General features: G+C 42.5%; 2 protein-coding genes across 3 annotated transcripts; both read left to right on the top strand.

Moving 5' to 3' along the window:
- The first annotated feature begins 1 nt into the window (after position 1).
- On the top strand, positions 2-11,293 carry LOC139407038 (CASP8-associated protein 2-like). 2 transcript variants are annotated; one of them, XM_071150331.1, is made up of 10 exons: positions 2-445; positions 1,157-1,256; positions 2,525-2,602; positions 2,745-2,848; positions 2,992-3,066; positions 3,344-3,459; positions 3,667-6,389; positions 6,979-9,904; positions 10,023-10,122; positions 10,273-11,293. In XM_071150331.1, the coding sequence occupies exons 2-10, from the start codon at positions 1,202-1,204 to the stop codon at positions 10,330-10,332; spliced, it is 6,237 nt and encodes a 2,078-aa protein (XP_071006432.1). In that variant the 5' UTR covers positions 2-445; positions 1,157-1,201; the 3' UTR covers positions 10,333-11,293. The 2 variants fall into 2 exon arrangements, with proteins under 2 accessions (XP_071006432.1, XP_071006431.1); XM_071150330.1 differs by having other exon boundaries at positions 317-445; positions 2,525-2,644.
- Positions 11,294-12,662: 1,369 nt separating this feature from the next.
- LOC139407761 (gap junction Cx32.7 protein-like) lies at positions 12,663-14,691 on the top strand. Its single transcript, XM_071151619.1, has 3 exons — positions 12,663-12,758; positions 12,954-14,383; positions 14,519-14,691. The coding sequence occupies exons 2-3, from the start codon at positions 12,977-12,979 to the stop codon at positions 14,555-14,557; spliced, it is 1,446 nt and encodes a 481-aa protein (XP_071007720.1). The 5' UTR covers positions 12,663-12,758; positions 12,954-12,976; the 3' UTR covers positions 14,558-14,691.
- The last annotated feature ends 1,703 nt before the right edge of the window (positions 14,692-16,394 follow it).

Here is a 16,394-nt window from a genome sequence, read left to right on the forward strand (position 1 = left end):
TGGAAGCGACAGGCATACCTACTCGAGATAGATGCTTTTTGCTTTGGATAAATCTAAACAAATTTCATAAAAGAGACCCAAGAGCACAGATAGTGCATAGTTATAAATATATTTATTGGGAGGTTCCAATTAAAGATTATTCAAAATTTAATGACAGCGTTTTCGAGGTGTGAAACTGTGGTGTCCTATGATTAGAAAGTATTTTATTGACTTTGGCTTTGATTGAGTCTGGCCTAAACAATAGGCTGTTTTTATTTAATCATTTTATTTTGAACGCTTGAAAGTCCCGGAAGAGGCGCTGCCTGTGTCTTGCAGAGACCGCGGGAAAATGTCGTTGTTTCCTGCTCCCTGAAGAAGGTTGTCGAGTCGTCGCGACAGTGATTGTAAACAGATGATAAAGCATAATAACATGCTAAACAACATTCTTAGAATCGATTGTCATATGGTGAGTAGATATTTTGTGTAAATTCACATTCCAATGTTTTTTCATTATTTAATGTTCCTCGGTGTCTTGAGTTTGTAGATGGGTACGTTTGTGTGGGTCCCATAGCTAGCTAACGTTAGCTGGCTTGTGTCAGTCCGTTAGCTAAAGTATTGTAACGGTAACTATTTTGTGGCTGTGTCATTCCATCATATCCTTGCCCTTGGTGCATGTGACGTTACAAGGAGCCGACATAGCTTATTTTAAGTTTGCTCAATGAACTACAAACATAATTGTTTTGTTGTTAACTAAATGACTGGCTAACTAACAAGCTTACTAGCTACTCAATCTAGGCATTGGTACTAGTTAGTAGCTACCACCAACCCAGCAGAAGCCCTTGTGCTAGCCATTCCAGCCAGAGTAACATGTTTTGTAACGTTATGCTTCTTAGATCCTAGGCAGCTTGCTAGTTGACATTAGGCAGCTTACTGTTAATAACTAGTTAAAGTAGTTGACATTAGAAAGCTTATTGATAATTATAAGAGCTAGCTAGTTGTGTGATCATGCTACAAGATAACTTAACGTTACTTCTTTTAAAATCCAGGCATTAGTCTCTAGAAGGTCCAAATGTGTTGCTGATCACTTTTCCAATCGACCTCACCAATTTCAAGATATCTGGACTCTTTTGCAAGTAATGCATGGCTTGCCTCACAAATTATGCATCGTTTCTTCCAGCTACTTCCAGGTACATATCTGAGCCATTGATTGAGCATCAGGAGAATGGAGGGGGATTTGATGGATGAAGTGTATGGTGACCTCAGCCAAGACCACCAAAGTGAGTACAATGCTATAACCTATTTCACTGTCCATAGATGGTGGATTTATTTATTTTTATTTCACCTTTATTTAACCAGGTAGGCCAGTTGAGAACCAGTTCTCATTGACAACTGCGACCCGACCAAGATAACGCAAAGCAGTGCGACAAAAACAACAACACAGAGTTACACATGGGATAAACAAACGTACAGTCAATAAAACAATAGAAAAATCTATATACAGTGTGTGCAAATGTAGTAAGATTAGGTTGGTAAGGCAATAAATAGGCCATAGTGGTGAAACAATTGCAATTTAGCATTAACACTGGAGTGATAGATGTGCAGATTATGATGTGCAAGTAGAGATACTGGGGTGCAAAAGAGCAAAAATAAATAACAATATGGGGATGAGGTAGTTGGGTGGGTTATTTACAGATGGGCTGCTGAAAGACATGGTACAACTTCCCTTAAGTACACTGAAGAAAAATATAAATGCAACAATTGCAAAGATTCTACCGAGTTACAGTTCATATAAGGAAATCAGTTAATTTACGTAAATTCATTAGTCCCTAATCTGTGGGTTTCTTATGACTGTGAACACAGATATGCAGTTGTTGGTCACAGATACTTTAATACATCCCCCTAAGGTTGAAAATCGAATTGGCATAATAATAAAAAACAATCCCCATAAAATCAGTTTAAACTAATGTGTTTTTTTGCATTGGATGCGTCTCAATCTGCCGTATCTTCCTATGGCGCACTTCTACATCTACGGTGAAAGGTGACAGAGCTAGAGCCGTGTTTGTCAGCTCCCTAAAAATCGGTCTTCTCACAAAATTGTCTGTAGCTGAGAGAAGTAAACAACATTGTGCACAAAAATTGAGAGAAGCTTTTTGTGCATATGGAACATTTCAAAGATCTTTTATCTCGGCTCATGAAACATTAGACCAACACTTCACATGTTGCGTTTTATATTGTTGTTCAGTATAGTTACTGCCATGAGTTGATCTGTATTCTTATTGTATAACTGTTCTGTCACAAAGCACTCTTATGGAAAAGTATGAATTCTCCTATTCTCTCTTGTATTGTTCGGTAAGGGTCGAGCCATACCGGATTTATGCACTCAAAGAAAATACACAAACCTATCTTGGGTGGATCCCTTACTACATAAGCATATTATCTGTACTGTATCCAATAATACAAGGCATTTCTGCAGTAATGTTATTCCATGTGATGAAATTACAGAAGTGCAATATGTGGGTAACTTTGCGATACTTTTACCCCACAGATACCACAGCAGCTTTCAATGAAGACTCTGTGGATATTTATTTTGGTTTAGAAAGTCCAAAGATGAATTTGAACGCAGGTAAACATCACTCAAACGCACACATTGGTTCTTTACGAGATGGTCTGAGTCAGATATATATTTTTTTACAAGTAGAAAAGATACCCACGTTGCTGATATGAGAACTGATAACATACTTTGTATTTGTGCGATCTTATTACAGAAAGGAATTACACACTCCTCTCACCACAGAATCTGAAATATATGGATTTATATGAAGAAATCATAACAGAGGAACAGCAGGATAGAGAGTCTTCCTACAATGAGGTGTGTACCATAATGCTTATCCAATTCAAATATGCATTTTTATTTTTTTTAAACCCCCAGGATTGTCTTAAATGGAATGCTGGTACACAGCTCCTTTTCCCATTAGATATTAATAACCATCAGTACCCCCTATCTCATTACAGTTGAGGACAAGATTCAATGCAGCACAAAGCCAAGTTGATGAGTTAATGAGAAGGTTGCAGCAGACTGAAACACAGGTTTGTAATAGAAAGTCTTAAGTGTCACTCGTGTATTAGTAGTACCCCTTGAAATAATAATAACCAGTACTTGAAATAATTGGATTGTACAAATAAAAATGTTCCATGACAATCATGAATGTGATTCTGTCATGATGAAAAGGCTAAATTGGCAAAATTATTACATTGATTATCCCATTTACATTTTTAGTAATTTAGCAGACGCTCTTGTCCAGAACTAATTACATTACAGTTAGTGTTACCACTTACGTGCTTGACATGCGTTTTCACTTTGAAGAATACAACGCTGAACACCGAGAACAGCCGCCTGAAGAAGAACATCTGTGCGCTCATCAAAACAGCTAAAATGGAGGTTGTGCGGAAGGACGAGGAGATAAATAGGTTGAGCCAAAGGTAAGTGTCTTGGACCTTCATATACACCTGTGAAGTGGTAACTCGTAGTTGGCAGGGTCCTTACAGTTATTTAGGGATGTACATGTCCAACAGGGACAGGCACAAACAAAAAATACACGTTTTCTATGTACCCATTAGGTAAATGTATACCTTCTATGAACTCTCTGTAAATCTAGGCATGTGAGTAAATGATGTTTCAACTTTTAGTTTCAGGCCAAGGAGGGGTCCTGTAGTTCACCATCAATCTCAGATGAACTGCCTGAGAAATCAAATTCCAACCAAACAAAATCCTACGGGGCAGTCACAACCTAGCCAACCACAAGTTCCAACCCGACTGAATCCTACGGGGCAGTCACAACCTAGCCAACCACAAGTTCCAACCCGACTGAATCCTACGGGGCAGTCACAACCTAGCCAACCACAAGTTCCAGCCCGACTGAATCCTACGGGGCCGTCTCAACTTAGCCAACCACAAGTTCCAACCAGACTGAATCCTACGGGGCCGTCTCAACTTAACCAACCACTAATTCCAACTAGACAGAATCTTACAGGGCAGCCTCCACCAAGCCAACCCCCGGGTCCTAGACAGGATTGTGTTGTAAAGGATCTTAGCCAGCTCCTCTGTAAAGACAGAGATGTGGTCCACCCCCTTCTCCCTCCAACCCCCTCTGATGCAACAGTTTTCCGACCACCTCTTCCTGATACAACAGTTCTCAGACCACCTCTTCTTGATGCAACAGTTCTCAGACCATCTCTTCCTGTCACTTCAAAGACCGCTAAAGGAGATTCAGAAGCTCCAGTGAAACGCACTGTTGGTAGTTCCAGCCAGGACTCTGTGAATAGACACCCTACACGTGAACTTGACCCGTCAGACGAGCCAAAACAAACCAAGCACAGAAAAGGCGGAGGTGGAAATCCGAGGCTGTCCCACTCAAATGAGCAGCGAAAATATAACTCCAAGTCAAGCAGATGCCCTCGTCTCTCAGATATTGAGGTACGCAGGAGATCAGAGCGGGCTAAAAATCCAACCTCTGACATTTTGCATTGCACTGCTTCCTCTGACCGCACTTCCGAAGGAATGTCTAAAGATTGTGCAGCCTATCAATCAAAAGGTTCTAGTCGGCATTATCAGGAGTTCAGGTGTGATAAGGGTGATGGTAATAGGCATAGTAGAGGTACTAAAGACATTTCCTCTAACAGAAAGCATGCCTATTTGAACCAAGCCAGTGTCACTGAACGATCCAGTGAATCTTTTAATCGCAAGGGAGGGACAAGTCCTCCAAGGGACCATCGAAGGAAAGAGGAGAGAAGAAGAGAGGATGAGGTCAGAAAAGAAAAGAATACATCAAAAAAATCTGGAGAAAGAAAAAGCACTTGTACAGAGAGAAGAAGAGCAAAGGAAAGTGACCGATGCAGTAGGGACGTCAGTAAGGACAAGACAATGGACGACAGTAAAGTCGGGGGGCAAAAGACAGGTGAGAAGTCTGAATTGCTTCCATCTGAGGCTAAAGTGGCTGCGAAAAGCTCTGTAGAGGAAACTGGTCCAAACAGAAAGTTAAGTTTCATGGAAACTCTGAATCTTACCCTATCACCAGTTAAAAAACCAAGACGGCTTGCTGAAACCAAGGAACAGGAGGGCACACCACCTGAGGAAGTTCCTGAAGACCAGTCAGCGGAAGACGGTGGACAGCCTGATCTAGACAAGTTACTCATCTTAGACGAAATCAACAGCAGTGTGGTAGAGACCGACGAGGTCTTCGAGGACCCAGTGGTACAGCCCTCTTCAGAAATCCCAATGCCTTCGGAACCTGGAAGTATTGACCTTAGACATACAGACAAAGAACCTTGTCAGGATGCTAACAAAGGTCTGGCTGAGGCCACAGTGGCCAAAAAGCAACCTAAGTGCCAGTTAGAAGTGGAAGACACTATTGTCCAAGATGTCTCTGAAGGTAGGCCTGAGCTGCCGGAGGCCACAGTGGATCAGAGGACTGAACCCACCACACCAGAACCTCTCAGGGAGGTTTGTGTTTCAGCTCCAGTCTGTGCCATTGTTTTGAGAACTCCACTGAAAAGCAGACCTGAAGAATGTGCCTCTGTGAATAAAGTGAGTGAGTCTGAGGATTTTACTACTGCTGCTGCTGTCACTGCTACTACTGTGGCTGGGAATTGTGGAAACAATTCAAATACTGACACTGGCCTATCGTCTAACGGATTTACCCCTGACCATTCAATGGAAAATGTAGTTCTTATTACGGACAATTGGGTGTGTAAGCCAAACAGTAAAACTCCCAGTGCTTTGGTCTGTGAAAGTCCAGCTGTTGAAACTGTGACACAAGTTCCACCCGCTGCTGTCTGCGTGGGACATCCTGCTGTTGAAGGTGTTCCAGGAAAAGAACCATCGGAATCTCTGCAATTGCCACTGCCTGCCTCTGTTATTTCAACCTCTAGTTTAGATGTGACAGCAGAGGTGCAAGATATTTCCAAGCATGGTGTTTCTAGTACGATTAGCATGGAGGGAATTCCAGAGATCTGCATTACATCTGAGATCGTTGAAGATGCCACCGAGATACCTCTGGAGTGTGAGAAAGAGAGGACTGTTGTGGAACAAGGTTCACCGTTGAGCGGTTTTGAAGTGTCTAAGGTGAGCAGCACAACGGAAGAGGTTGCACCATCAGCACAGCACAACAGTGGCTTGTCACAAACGCCAAAGAAGTCCCTCGATTCTGAGCCAAGTCACACAGAGAATGAGGACGTGAATGTTGAGCCCTCTAGCTCCATTCCATTGGCCCATGATGAGGACTCGATGATGCTTACACTGGGCAGCCTTCCAGATGCCATCAGCCCACTCACAAGCCCAGTCCGTCCAATGAGGAAAAGCCATCAGCCGCCATGTCACAGCAAACCTGCTTACGTCAAGAGTCTTCGCAAAGGTAAGCATCACTTAAATGACAATGAGCCTCGTATTCATTACAGCACCATACCAGAGTCTACATGTACATCTAAGGCGCGTTTCTATGATGTGTTGTTAAAAAGATGGGAAAGGTCCTAAAAAAAATGCTTCTCTGTGACACAACAGTTATGGGTTATTATTTTTTATTTTTTTTTAATGAAAAGTTGATTTTTCAAAGTCTGCAACGAGTTTCTAGCCAGAGGGGAGAGTATTTTCTTGCTCCCCACATCACAGCGAATCTCAGGTTTAAAATGTTTCAATTTTTAATGATGTAATCAGGTAGAACTTGAACGTGTTCACATGTAGACAATGGTATTGTCCTGGAGATGATAAAATGACGTTGGAAAGTGTTGGATTGCTCCTTAAGATATGTCACCATGGGTATGGTTAAGATTTTTATAAATTTTATGAAAATGTTTCATTATTGTCAAAGTTAAGAAGATGCAGCAATAGCCTATGTTTGTAATCATCTGCCTAATTCCATGACACTGAATTTACTTTGTCAACATAGGCCTACAGGTTATGCCTTTTTACTTTGCTAATGAAACCAAAAATATTGTATTTGACAGAGTTTACCAGTGCTGCTGGGGATCCCAATTCAAAGAAGTTGGATGTGAATATGGAGAACAAGAATTCTGGCCGCTCCATTGCAAGTGCTACACAACAAGATGTGGATCGGGCTTCTGTCTGTTCTTCCAGCCCTGAGGATGAATTGGAAGAGGGTGAAATTCTTAGTGAAGGGGAAGAAACGCCAATCACGCCAAGTTCTCCAGCCAAAATGGTTAGGCCCACAAGCACGGTTAAAAGTCAACACATTCCCAAGTCATCCCCTAGACTTTCCAAGAAGTTGCCTGAAGAGAAAGGGAATTCTAAACTCTTAAGTAAAACCTTGATTTCACCAGTTGGAAGCCCCATGTCAAAAGCTCGCTATAAAACGGTTCAACCTCCGTTACCCAAAGCTGCCTTGTGTACCGTGGAGGAGGTTATGGCCATGTTTGTAAAGATCCGCTATGCGTGCAGGAAAAAGTACATGAAGCTTCGTTCAACCTTCTCTAAGGAACGCTTCTGCGGTGTTATGGACATGTCCCTTGACTCTTTTACAGACTTTGTTGATAGTGTCAGCTTTACTAAACTATGCAGCCAAGAAGATGACCTCAAAGTGAAACTGAAGAACAACATAATGTCTGTTTTGAGTAAGTTATCAAACAATGGCATTGTCAACCGCATCTTTGACCAGGAACCACTTAATATGAAGTCGAAACTGTGGGAATTTGTGAATGTGCAGTTAGACTTCTTATTCAAGGAAATTCAGACTGCTCTGAGAAGTGTTTGCAAATCCTCAAATGGAAACCAGTCTGCAGGAGCTGAAAAAAGGGACTTGAGTCTCTCCAAGCAGCCAGTGAAGTCTCCCAAGCAGCCAGTGAAGTCTCCCAAGCAGCCAGTGAAGTCTCCCAAGCAGCCAGTGAAGTCTCCCAAGCAGCCAGTGAAGTCTCCCAAGCAGCCAGTGAAGTCTCCCAAGCAGCCAGTGAAGTCTCCCAAGCAGCCAGTGAAGTCCCCCAAGCAGCCAGTGAAGTCATCGGTGTCCACAGCCTCTAAACTTAAAAGACCGCAGGGAACGGTACAAAAAACTAATTGTGTGTCCAGAACATCTGCAAGTAAAAGACCGCAAGAGGAATTAACAGAATGTGTTGAACCCAACATAAAAAGAACCAGGGCTCAGACTCTCCCCCCTTGCAAAACCGGTCTTGGAAGAGGCAAAAATATTAAAATGTCATTTGAAGAAGATGAGGAATCAGAGCCTCAAACCTCAGATCATCCTCTTATGCAACCTCCAATGCAACCTCCTTTGCAACACGGGTTAGAGATCTTATCATCAAACAGCCCTTCATCTGCTGAGAAAACAGTTGCCTATGTTCGCCGGCTGTCTCAAAATGGCTCACTCCATGACAAGTCTGACTTCGAAATCCTCACAGAACAGCAAGCCTCCAACCTAACATTCAACCTGGTGACAGACTCCCAGATGGGAGAGATCTTCAAGTGTCTTTTACAAGGGTCTGATCTGCTAGAAACTAGTGTCTCAGTTGGGGACAATCAGGGCTGGCCTCTTGGTACTCCTCGGAAAGGAGAGCGCTTCCGAGGCGTTACCACCCCAAGCAAAGTTGGTACCACAACCAAAGTTGGTACTCCCTCTAAAGTCATTGCCACATGGTCTTCTATTTCACCTTCCAAGTTTTCCTCTCCAAATTCAAAAGTCCAAATTCCACTAAATCCAGCTTTGTTGGATGAGAGTTGCATGTTAGAGGTGCCCTCCAGCCTACCAGAAGACAAAATGACATCGCAGTCCAGTGTGTTCTCGCAGAGCTCTTATTCCATTTTGGCAGAAGATCTGGCTGTCTCCCTCACAATTCCTTCGCCTCTCAAGTCTGACAATCACCTCAGCTTCTTGCACCCAGCCAGCGTGGAGCCCATGTCTGCTCCAGATAGTGTCATCAGTGCACATTTCAGTGAGGATGCTCTTATGGATGGGGAAGACGCTACAGAGCAGGACATTCACCTTGCCCTGGACACGGACAACTCCAGCGGTGCGTCAAGCGGTGGTGGCAGGACTAGGGAGGCTCCTGTTAACCCCCTGTTTCACTTCAAGCCTCACTTGCCCATGCAGGCAGTAGTGATGGAGAAGTCAAATGATCATTTCATTGTGAGGATACGGCATGCAAACACCAGCCCAGACATCAAATCCAACAACTCAGGTGTCAACTTCACCAACCTAGGCATCAACTGCACCAACCCAGGCATCAACTTCTCCAACCTAGGCAACAACTCCACCAGCCTAGTGGTCAACCCCACATGCCTAGGAATTAAATCAACAAGCCAAGGAGTCAACTCTTCAAGCCCAGGAAGTGTAAACTCTACCTACCCAGGAAATAACTCCACCAACCCAGACACAAACTCAAGCTACCCATGTGTCAACTCCACAAGCCCACAAGTCAACTGCACCAACCCAGGCATCTACCCCATAAGTGCAGACATCAATCCAAGGGCTGTCTCAAGCCCTCAAACACCACCAGGAGAAGAACAACATGGCAAAGACCAAGCTCATCCCACAGGGAAAACTCCTTCTAAAACCCATTTTTCAGAGGCCAGTCCTCCTTTCTACCTTTCCACAAGCACCGAAACAGCATCTGCGCTATCTTCACCATGCCTCACCATCATAGAAGACACACCGGAGAGGGACCACAGCAAGGGTAAGACGGGGAAAAAGCGGACAAGGCACCACGTCGAAATGAAAGCAAAGCGGCCTAAAAAGGAGGTGATCCCTGAGAAGATCAAGCATAAAAAGAAGTCCTCAAAAAGGGCCAAAGGAAAGGAGACTAGAAGCTCCAAGAGCGAGAGAAGTAAAGTCACTACTCCACCCCAATCTACCCCATCACCCAACAGCCTGTCTGCCAAGAATATCATCATAAGAAAGGGTGCAGTGGTGGTGACTTGGACAAGGTGAGTTGGGTTTTAACATTCATGCCTTTTTGTTTACGTACCATGTTGCATTTTAGCTGTTGGAGTCTTCATGTCAAGTGTCATGATTTTCACTGAAAACCGTCATTTTCTTTTAAAGGGATGAAGACCGAGATATTCTCCTCGCGCTGAAGATGAAAGGTGCCTCTCCAGATACTTTCTCTTCCCTATCGGAGAAGATGAACAAGACACCCGCTCAGGTATGTCTTTACCTATTTGCTGTGTTTGGAGTTTTCTTTTTCATAGTAATGGAATTCTATGTTTTTGATTTGAGACTAGTAGTTATTGCTGAGCATTAATGTCGGTTCTGTATATTTGAGTATTTAAAAAAAAATATATATATCTTTTAGATTGCAGAGAGATTTTCCCAGCTGATGAAGCTTTTTAAGAAGAAGAAGATGGCAAGTTGACTTTCCGGAATCGTATAATTTTTCTTCATTCAATGAAGATTTCATGTACTATGCTTTTTTTTTATTTTTTTACTCAGATGTCGCAAGTTCAAGGCTCGAATTTGCCATTTGACGAATGAGCAGAAGCAGATCATCTGAATTTGATCCCTGTAATTGATGGCCCTGGAACATATGAAGGCCAAACCAACTAGATCTCAAACTGAATTTGTATTATTATTATTTTTTTAATATTTTTTTTGAGGGGTGGTCAGCAAGGATCAGAATATCCTTGAGGTAACATCCACACAGGCTTCAATGTATCATCTCCCCACAGCCTAAATGAATACAGCTCGTATAAGCTGTTTTGGTACATCTGCACTTGTATTTTTGTTTGCGTTAAATCTAATCTACCATATTGATCCTGGGAAATATCCCATATCAACTTCACAACTCTTAATATGCCCCAGCAAGTTTATACCGTATGTGGAGTTAAACACTGCTGCAATCATACATTTAATCTGAACTAATTGACACATTTTAGCAGTAAATGGGGAGTTGTCTCTGATACTTTTATGGAGCATTGTCGTATGTACTAAAGTTACTTTTTATACAACATCTGGGGGGGGGGGTGTTTGGAAATAAAGATTGGAACTACAATTCAGGTCACATTTCTATCTTATTTAATGCTGCAAGGTCACATGGCAGAAAGTACATTTTACTGTACGGTATGTCAACAGTATTCTATTTTGGATATATATTGTACTGACTTCAAGATGGTCAGGTAAATGAATAAATAAGGCGTACACGTTCCATTTTATGTACGATTCAAGGTGGTATGTTTATAGAAATTAAGGATTTTAAGGGGAACATTTCCTGTCAGATTTTTGGTTGGTTGGTTTTGGATGAGTGACTACCTGGTTAAACAAATGTACACTGTATATTGTACATATTTTGGTTTTGTAAATAAAGTGTATTTATTTAACTTGGTTTTGATTTATTAATGGAAATTGAACTCAATGACTACTTACCACCCGAATGAGTACAGCATATTTTAGGCACATTCTCAACTGCTGCTTAGGTTTTATTAGCAACGGGCAGCATATCTTCTGGCCAAAAGTATGAAAGCTTAATAGTCATAGTTCAGAACACTTGTTTTTGCTGCAACAGTTGTCATGGGATATTGTTCATTAATAATTAATCCTTCTGGAGGGCAATGTTTCAAGGTAATACATGCTCTAATATAAATATCCAGAAACTGGGCCACGAAGTATGGGAATTGAGGTCAGTGCCTAAGGATGTACTTGCCTTAGCTCACTGAAACAAAGTTGAATGAAGTTGGTTATAGCAGAGTGATTGTAAGGACACCTTCTCTTTCATGAGAAATGAATGTCATGGAATGGGATCATGGGGTTGAGACTCACATTTGGGTGTATTAAAGGGATATTTCACAAAAATATGTTTTGGATTCCTTACCCTGTAAACAGTCTATGGAGAAGGTGTGACAGCAATCCGGGCTTTGGTATTGTTTAACTGGCCACTAATGTAGGTAACATTGACTTGCGTTGGATTTGTACCACAAATGCTAAAAAGTTAGCCTTTGAAACGGCCAGGTAAACAAAACCGAAGCGTAGATTGCTGTCACACCTTGTCCATAGATTGTTTTATAGGGTAAGGAAACCAATATGCCATGTTATAATTTGGGTGGTCTATCCCTTTAATGGTGGCTATTGCAACCACACAGTACCACGCAATGTAAAAGTAAGTGTTCAATACATTCCATAATTGATTTTTCTTTCCAATGATTAAATTGTTAACTCATTTTTAGGAATCTAAATGGGCTACTAAATATCAATGGAAACCATGTGAATATGTTGTTCTAATTGTGTCATCTGTTAACAGTTTTCATTTATTTAATTAACAGAACTTTTGGGGAGGTCTGGTTGGTCTGTTGCCAGACTAGTCCAGTGCCTCAAATAGCCCACCGTGCAGGGAACTATGAGATGGGGCATGACTTGTTGAGCATTCTGTCTGGCCCAATAGATTGTTAATTTTGACTTGGTCATTTGAAAACATTTAGTTAGCAGATTTAGATCATATATAAACATAACACCAGCATACAGTGAAGATCAAAAGCTATTTGGAAAGTAAAAATAGCATGCATTTGACATGTCAAAGCTAGGCCGTGAGCTGATTGGCGCTGTTGGTAACGTTACATGTCCTGCCATCAACAACTGTGTGGTAAAACAAGCCCCAGGCCATTGTCCCGTCGCTTGGTGGATCGATCCTCGCAATCTATGAATCCTGCTTGCAACAGATTGGCGATACACTCACTGTAGCGATTCTCAGAGATGGGTCGCCTATCTCGTCAATGGGTGGAAACAAAACATACATTCTACCAAATATTCAGGTATTTCTGAAGCAAGTGGAACACACAACCTAGTTGACATGTAAGTTGTTTCTTACTCTTAAATCCTTTATTTTGATATTGCATGCTTGAACAGTCTACATTTGAAAGAGGACAATTGCATTGGAATCATGAAAAATATACACACTACACTATGAAAAATGTGCTTATCCTGTGAGGTATTTATAAAATACCATGGCCCAGTGGAAATTCATGTATGTAAAATCTTTTTTTATAGCATAAGGATATGTGACTCAGAAGATGGGGGATTGGAACTTGTTGGGGAGCATCTTAGAAGAGGTACATATTCATTCAACCATCGTGGGAAAAATCTGGCTAACCATCCTTTTTATATTCCGGATGCTCGTTCTTGGTGTGGCAGCAGAGGATGTGTGGGACGATGAGCAGAGTGAGTTTGTGTGCAACACGGACCAGCCTGGGTGTAAGAACGTGTGCTACGACGATGCATTCCCCATTTCTCTTATCCGATACTGGGTGTTACAAATCATTTTCGTGTCCTCTCCCTCTCTGGTATACATGGGACATGCACTGTACCGTTTGAGGGCCCTTGAAAAAGAGAGGCACAAGAAAAAAGCCTTCCTGAAAGCGGAGCTAGAGGGCGCTGAGCCCGTTCATGAAGACAGACAGAGGATAGAGAGGGAGCTGAGGAAGCTGGAGGAACAGAAGAGAGTAAGGAAAGCTCCACTCAGGGGCTCCTTGCTGCGCACATATGTTTTCCATATCTTGACGAGGTCAGTGGTGGAGGTTGGCTTCATAGTGGGACAATATGTGCTGTACGGAGTTGGACTGGATCCTTTGTACAAATGTGAGAGATTGCCTTGCCCGAACAGTGTGGATTGCTTTGTGTCCAGACCAACTGAGAAGAACATTTTCATGATCTTCATGCTCGTCATCGCTGGGGTTTCTTTGTTCTTGAATCTCCTCGAGATATTCCACCTGGGAGTGAAAAAAGTCAAGCAAAGTCTGTATGGAAATAAAGGTACAGATGACGAAAGCTTATTAGTGTTCAGGTCCAAGAAAAACTCCATGGTCCAGCAGGTGTGTGTCCTCACAAACTCATCACCCCAAAAGATGATGCAACTCACTCAGACGGCCTACACAATGGTCCCTAACAGCCACGTGGATGCTATCCCCTTGTACCTGCATTCGGTAGCTCCTCACAACGATAGTGGTGGCACCAACGACTCAGAGCAGTACCTCAGACAGACTGAGCTCCAGTCCCTGCGACAGCTGAGGACTGTGGAGCACCACTACACCCTGGACCAGAGGAACCACTCATGCAGCAGTGATGACTCCAACGGGCCTAAAGGCTCAGGCCATCCCAGGCACGGGGGAGCACAGCCACGGCCTTCCCTTATGGCCAGCCATATGGAGATACCAGCAGCCCTGTGGAACCAGCTACGCAAGCAGAGCCGGGTCAGCGCTCTGCAGGATTACAGTGACATGAGTGATTCACCTGACAGTGGTCACTATCCCACGGGGAGGAAGGCTAGTTTCATGTCCCGAGGACTCTCTCAGACAAACCTGGACAGTCCTTCTGATAGCCCGAACTCCGGGAGTGGGACGGACACAGAGGCCAAGCGTATCGCCCAAGGAGAGAGCCCACCTATGACCCCGCCTCCAGCCAGTGGACGAAGAATGTCAATGGTAAGTAGAACTATTACACAACACATTTTTTTTTAATGGAGGATGCATTGTAGGATTCTCATCATGTGTTTCTAAGGCTAAGATTCGGATTAAATAACTACTGACTAACTCATGTTGCATATCTCAATCTTTCAGAGCATGATTCTGGAACTGTCTTCAATCATGAAAAAGTGAGAACTGGCTGAGGGACCAGAAGGATCTGGGGACACTGATTACGAAGCAACATTCCCCTTCTAATTGCCTAATTGTATTCATAATAACATATGTATTGTGGATGAGCAGTAAACGCATTAGTATAGTTACACTGAACAAAAATATAAATGTATCATGCAATTTTACTGAGTTACAGTTCACATAAGGACATCAGTCAATTGATAGAAATCCATTAGGCCCTAATCTATGGATTTCACATGACTGGGAGTACGGATATGCATCTGTTGGTCACAGATACTGTACCTTAAAAAAAAAAAAAGTAAGGGCGTGGATCAGAAAACCAATCAGTATCTGTTGTGACCACTATTTGCCTCATGCAGTACGACATCTTCTTCGCATAGAGTTGATCAGGCTGTTGATTGTGGCCTGTGGAATGTTGTCTCCTCTTCAATGGCTGTGCGGAGTTGCTGGATATTGACGGGAACTGGAACACGCTGTCATACACGTTGATCCAGAGCATCCCAAACATGCTCAATGGGTGACATGTCTGGTGAATATGCAGGCCATGGAAGAACTGGAGGTCAGCTGACTGCAGTTTGGTGTCTTAACTGACTTCAGTGGGCAAATGCTCAGTTTTGATGGCCACTCGCACACTGGAGAAGTGTGCTCTTCACGGATGAATCCCGGTTTCAACTGTACCGGGCAGATGGCAGACAGCATGTACGGCTTGGTGTGGGTGAGTGGTTTGCTGATGACAACGTTGTGAACAGAGTGCCCCATGGTGGTGATGGGGTTATGGGAAGAGAAATGAGCATTCAATTATCTGGCAACAGCTCTGGTGGACATTCCAGCAATCAGCTTGCCAATTGCACGCTCCCTCAAAACTTGAGACATCTGTGGCATTGTGATGTGACACAAAACTTCACATTTTAGAGTGGCCTTTTATTGTCCCCAGCACAAGGTGCACCTGTGTAATGATCATGCTGTTTGATCAGTATCTTGATATGCCACACCTATCAGGTGGATGGATTCTATGGGAGGAGAAATGCTCACTAAGAGGGATGTAAACAAATTTGTGCACAACATTTGAGAGAATTAAGCTTTTTGTGCGTAATGGAAGATTTCTGGGATCTTTTATTTCAGCTCATGAAACATGCGACCAACACTTTACATGTTGCATTTATATTTTTGTTCAGTGTATGTTTGCTTGGGTAGTTCTAATTTCAAATGTTTGATACGTCACATGCTATCTTTGCAAGAAATATCTGTGGCCTCAAATGTAATTGCATTCGTGGAATTTTATATTTTTTGTCAAAGTGATATGACTGCAAGCTACTTGTAGTGACATTTTGCTAAAAGACAGTCTTCTCATAAGATGAGAATTTAACATTTTGATTGATAATACATGTAAAACATTGTGGGATATGATGATAAACTCCACCATGTACAGTGCCTTGCGAAAGTATTCGGCCCCCTTGAACTTTGCGACCTTTTGCCACATTTCAGGCTTCAAACATAAAGATATAAAACTGTATTTTTTTGTGAAGAATCAACAACAAGTGGGACACAATCATGAAGTGGAACGACATTTATTGGATATTTCAAACTTTTTTAACAAATCAAAAACTGAAAAATTGGGCGTGCAAAATTATTCAGCCCCTTTACTTTCAGTGCAGCAAACTCTCTCCAGAAGTTCAGTGAGGATCTCTGAATGATCCAATGTTGACCTAAATGACTAATGATGATAAATACAATCCACCTGTGTGTAATCAAGTCTCCGTATAAATGCACCTGCACTGTGATAGTCTCAGAGGTCCGTTAAAAGCGCAGAGAGCATCATGAAGAACAAGGAACACAC

Source organism: Oncorhynchus clarkii, chromosome 4, assembly GCF_045791955.1.
Source record: "Oncorhynchus clarkii lewisi isolate Uvic-CL-2024 chromosome 4, UVic_Ocla_1.0, whole genome shotgun sequence".
NCBI lineage: Eukaryota > Metazoa > Chordata > Actinopteri > Salmoniformes > Salmonidae > Oncorhynchus > Oncorhynchus clarkii.

Excerpts from the sequence above, each read along its gene's own strand:
- LOC139407038 (XM_071150330.1), top strand. The coding sequence starts at position 1,202 with ATGGAGGGGGATTTGATGGATGAAGTGTATGGTGACCTCAGCCAAGAC. Across the intron at positions 1,257-2,524 it reads CCTCAGCCAAGACCACCAAA|ATACCACAGCAGCTTTCAAT; the intron begins GTGAGTACAATG and ends TTTACCCCACAG. Across the intron at positions 2,645-2,744 it reads CATTGGTTCTTTACGAGATG|AAAGGAATTACACACTCCTC; the intron begins GTCTGAGTCAGA and ends ATCTTATTACAG.
- LOC139407761 (XM_071151619.1), top strand. The coding sequence starts at position 12,977 with ATGGGGGATTGGAACTTGTTGGGGAGCATCTTAGAAGAGGTACATATT. Across the intron at positions 14,384-14,518 it reads GTGGACGAAGAATGTCAATG|AGCATGATTCTGGAACTGTC; the intron begins GTAAGTAGAACT and ends TCAATCTTTCAG.